Below are 5,000 nucleotides of genomic sequence, written 5' to 3' on the forward strand. Positions count from 1 at the left end.
GGGAAACAAAAAAAACCCCACACACACACGTATACATATATGTGTGCGTGTACATATACATATAGTTGACATACATATGATTGTAATCTGTTGCCGTCTTACGATTTGCATCGAGACGGTGCACGGAAAAAGTTGACACAGACACTGACTGAGCTCAGTGGTATGTGTGCAACAATAAAAACAATGATACATTTTTTCATAAGTGACTATAAAAATCCTCAAGCAGCAAAGGGTTTAAAAAAGTTACAAACAAAAGATGCAGGAGGACAATAAAACAGAAGAGCGATTAGAAAGTGAGTTAGAGGAGTGCAGGACGAGCAGGGCTGCAGATGATTCTCAACGTCAGTACTATGGATTCAATCTTCACGATAATAACGTCAAATTAGTCTGCGGCTGCAATGGCCCCCTTCTCTGTGCTTCACTTCCTTTCCAGAGAGAGAAAATCAGATCAGCAAGGAGAGCCACTCCACTTATACTATAATGACCGGGAGATGAATGGGCCATTTAAAGCCGGAGACGGTTTTTTTGCATCTCCTTTGTCCACAAAGAGAGGAAGGAGGAGTCATTGTGAGCCCACAGAGGAAAACTGAAGAACAAAAACCCCACAATAGATGACTGTTGTCTCTCGACTTAACGTGAAGGCGATCCTTCCCTTTTTGAAAAATTTACAAATAAAAAAAAGGTGCATTTCAGCGTCATCGCTTCATTGCCTGCTCACCTCCGTGTCCCGACTCTGGAATTCACAGCAATGCAACGGCGTGCGGCGGCTTCCTCCGGCTTGGCACGAGAGAATGGCCTCGCTTCAATCCGCGTCACGCTCACACGCGCAAAATAAATCGGAAAATCGGTCGCGGCGGCTTCCGAGCGCGAGCGTGATTTCAACCCGAGCACGATGTCTCTCCACGCTAATAGGGTCCCGCGGTATTTCAGTCATGCCTTTATTTTGCGAGCTCGGAAACAGACGCCGAGGAAAAGCTGCGAGATAAACTCAACAATCAAGACGATCGCGGCTTGAGGTCTTACTGTGATTCATGTGGTCATTAAGAAAACATCCCGTGCGCTCGTTCATCGCTCTCCGCTCCAAATTAGCCCCCCGACGAGACAAACAACAACCGCTGTTCTACAATCTCCTACAAAGAGCAGGCAGAGGAGGAACAGGAGGCCAGAGGAAAGAAATAAGCTCATGAAAATAAATGAATAAATGAAAAAGATGGAGAATTTCAGCGAGCAGAGACAACTACTTAAACGAGTGATTATACAAGCTGGTGAAAAAGGGATCGATAAAGGCTTCAATACCAAAACAGCAAATCCAAAAAAAACGCTGCTGGAAAATCCTAATGGAGAAATAAAATAAATGAGAGCATAATTTTTTTCCTTCAAATGTTTGAAAGTGCTACTAATTATTGAACAGTGTGTACAACAAAGAAGGCAAAACAATCCCTGCAAACCAAACTGAAGACCAAAGCAAAAAATGTCCTCTTTCAAAAGTTTTAAAAGACACAAAGTTTTTTTTCTGCTTCACAAAAATGTGACGGGACGAAAACCGAGAGGGAGGAGCGAGGCCGTCTGATGGCCTGATCGCGTCTCTTCCCGCTAACACTAATGCTAACGTTTCCTGTGTCTAAAGTGAACTCGGCAAACACGTCTCCATGGAACATTTTTGATCTGAAGGAGCCATCTGAGCGGAAGGAGGCCAGGCAGCAGCAGCAGCAGCAGCAGCAGCAGCAGCAGCAGCAGCAGCAAGCAGCAGGGACGACCCTCCGAGTCCACCAGCAGCTGCTGCGTCCCTACCGCCACCGTCGCCGCAGGAGCCTAACCCTGTTCTACCAGGAACAGATGGCCCAACAGCCTCCGTCCACGCTTTTTCGAAGGGGAAACGCGGCAGCGGCGCTGGCGTTGGAACGCGTGAGACGGGAGGAAACACGTGAGGCGGTTGCGGTTGAAAGTGACGGAGCCGCTGCAGGAGGAGATGCGAAGCGTTGGAACAGTAAACACGGCTTCTCGCCTGCAGGTGAAGAATGAAAAGGTCGAGAGCCTCGCAGACCCTCGCAGATTGCACAATTTATTATTTTTTCACTCAATGTCGTTATGACACTGGGCTGTTTCTGTTCTTTTAGACCGCAATTCAAAAAGAAACACCAGGAAAACGGCTGACAGGATGACCTTTGACCTGAAACACAGTTCAAAATTGTTCATCATCGTGTAGCTTCCCAATGTGGGATCAATACAGTACATCTATTCTATGTCATTCTATTCTATCCTATCCTATTCTATTCTATAACTAACTTTTCTACTGCAGATTTTTCTGTCATTGTTTTTTAATCTGTCAAAAAAATTATAAAGGCAAGAAAATCACCAGGAAAGAGCTTTATTTTCCCAACGTGACGTCACAACGTCGTATGTTGCTGCTGTGTTTTGGCTCCCTCTGATTGGCTGATGCGTTCTGATGCATCATGGGAGTTCCAAAGGCATGGTGTGAAGAGCTACATGCTCTATGAGCCGCATAATGTGAAAGCCAAAAAACTCTCGTCTTATGAGCTTTACGAGCAACTGTATTGAAAACAAATATTTTCAATATCCCAACGATTGTGTGTGTGTGTGTGTGTGTGTGTGTGTGTGTGTGTGTGTGTGTGGACGATTCTGGAACGTTCCTGGGAAGCAGTGCAGGCACCTCCACCACTCGGCCTCCCACACCTCCGCCCCCACCACTCCACCTCCCACACCTCCGCAGGAGAGGAGCAGCTGATGTGACGTCAGCACAGATATTTATTTCTCATGATAAAATGCAGCGTTGCGGGGGTTGAGTGCGACGGGTTTCTCTCCCAACGCTCCGAGGAAAAAAAACCCCAAAAAAAACAAGAAGCGGCGGACAGCACCGCCACCGGCCTGATGTCAAACAACAAAGAGGATTTGGGTGGAGAAGCGAGTGGATGTGGCGGAGCGGTGGACGGAGAACAAACGAAAGCAGGCATTTGACATCTGTGGCAGCAGTTGAAAGCAGCGTTTCCATCCTGGGGAAAACTGAGGTTTCGAGATCTTTCAAATGCAGCTTAAGAATGTTTCATTTCACTGCCAAGTTTTTCGACAAAAGAGGAAGAGGAGGTGGTCGTGAGGGGCAGTGGGGAGGGCGGTGAGGGGAGAGCGGGGGGTGCGGGGGGGCGGGGGGGATCTGTAATGTATTTTTGCGCAGCCATGCTGCGATCGGACCTTCTCCTGTTCATCCATCAATGAAAGCCGAGAGTTAATGTTCCCTTTGTGTGCACGAGGCACATTGACACCTGAGTGTCGAGAGACACCAGTGATGAAATGATGCCGAGCAGGTTTGATTCTCGGACTGGAGAGAGAAAGAATAAAAGGAAAGAAAGGAGGAGCCTTCAGGTGTCTGCCCCATAAATCTTCCACAGAATCCAGAAGAAATCAAATGATTCTGTGAAGCTGGGGGGAGTAGAGGAGCGGGTAGGCGGAGGTGGAGGGGGGTGGTGAGTAGGCGGGGGGGTGAGGATGAGGAGCAGGTCTGCCAAGCAAAATGTGCACGGGTGTGAGGTGTGAGGCTTTGAGTGTGTGGGACCTTCCTCCTCCAACTCCTCCTCCTCCTAACCACTGCCTCCTGCTCCTCTCCCTTCTCTTCCACCTCCACCACCTCCACCTAACCACTTCCTTGCCCTGCCATCGCACAGCAAAGGAGTGGCTTCAGTGGCAGACTGCTGTCACAGAGCTGCTCCACTGACAGACTGAAAAACTCTTTCGTTCCCCGGGCAATCAGGCTATACAACTCCTCGGGCAGGAGGGGAGGGGGAGGGGGGACGGGTGGAGGATGCGGGTCGCTAGCCACTTTTTGTCAAGCACTTTAGCGCCACAAGTAAAATGCACTAAGCACCTCATGTTTTTTTTACTGATTTATTATAGGTTGTGTCTGTTCTTTTCCTTTTCCTTTTCGCTGGTTGTTTGTGCTTACTGTTGGATGAATGTATGCAGCCGACCACCACCTGAATTTCCTTCGGGATTAATAAAGTTTTTATCTATCTATCTATCTATCTATCTATCTATCTATCTTCTCCTTCTCTTCCTCCTCTTCCTCCTCCTTCTCCTTACCCTCCACTCCCTCCACCTCACCACTTCCTCTTCCTCCTCCTCCTCCTCCTCTTCCTTCTCTTGCCCTTTCTCCTCCACTCCCACCTCTTCCTCCTCCCCCACTCCTCCCACCCCCCAGCAGTCTTACCCTGCATCCCGGTGGGGCCGAAGCCCTGGCGGGTGAGGAAGATGGCGTGGTCGTGGTGCTCGGCGTGCTCCAGGTCGCTCTTCTGCTGGACGAAGGCCCAGCGACAGACGTTCTCCAGGCTCCGCGAGGGGTTCCCCCGCTCGATCAGGCTGATGGACTGCACAGCAGGAGGAGGAGAGAGAAAGAGAGACAGACACAGAAGGGGGACTTTTAATTTAATTGTCACATTTGTGATTAAGCCGACAATTTTGCAAATAGACTTTAAAAGAAAAAAAAAAAAAAAAAAAAAATCCCTGCAGCCGCGCAATGAGTAGATTTGGCTGCCGACACGAGCAACAGACTCGGACTGAAAACAAGTGCCAATTTAAAAAAAAATAAACTCTGGATCCTGGTTAAAGTGCCACAGGCCGGATGAACATATGTGGCCATGGACAAGTCCATCCTCAGGCGACGGCTGCAGCTGCAGCAGCAGCAGCAGCATGGGGAGCCTCTGACCCTGACCGACTGCATTTATCCTCCTCTTGCTGCCTGGTGTATTTTTAAAAGTGGCGGCACACAAAAGGATCACAAGGCTCCGCGCTCAGCTGCTGTTGCTGCTGCTGCTGCTGTGTGATGGTGACCCCGTGCACACTAACAGAAAAAGGCCATCAAGAGTCAACAAATTACAGCTCTGATGGAGCAATTTGCTGCATTATTTGCTTTTGGGGGAAGAGGATGTCAAGGTTTTTTGTGTTTTGGGGTCGGGGAGGGGTTATTATCCTCTCCTTCTGTGTTCTTTTGC

At 48.8% G+C, this 5,000-nt stretch overlaps 1 protein-coding gene across 2 annotated transcripts in view; it reads right to left on the bottom strand.

The window, feature by feature from the left end:
- adamts3 (ADAM metallopeptidase with thrombospondin type 1 motif, 3) overlaps positions 1-5,000 on the bottom strand; it is an 88,494-nt gene that overhangs the window by 38,824 nt on the left and 44,670 nt on the right. For both annotated transcript variants that reach the window (XM_076047054.1, XM_076047055.1), the window contains exon 7: positions 4,220-4,376. In XM_076047054.1, the coding sequence (XP_075903169.1) occupies positions 4,220-4,376 (157 nt within the window). The remainder of the gene's footprint in view (positions 1-4,219; positions 4,377-5,000) is intronic.

Source organism: Nelusetta ayraudi, unplaced genomic scaffold (genome assembly GCF_046127955.1).
Source record: "Nelusetta ayraudi isolate G7.1 ecotype Tasmania unplaced genomic scaffold, CSIRO-AGI_Nayr_v1 ptg000092l, whole genome shotgun sequence".
Lineage (NCBI taxonomy): Eukaryota > Metazoa > Chordata > Actinopteri > Tetraodontiformes > Monacanthidae > Nelusetta > Nelusetta ayraudi.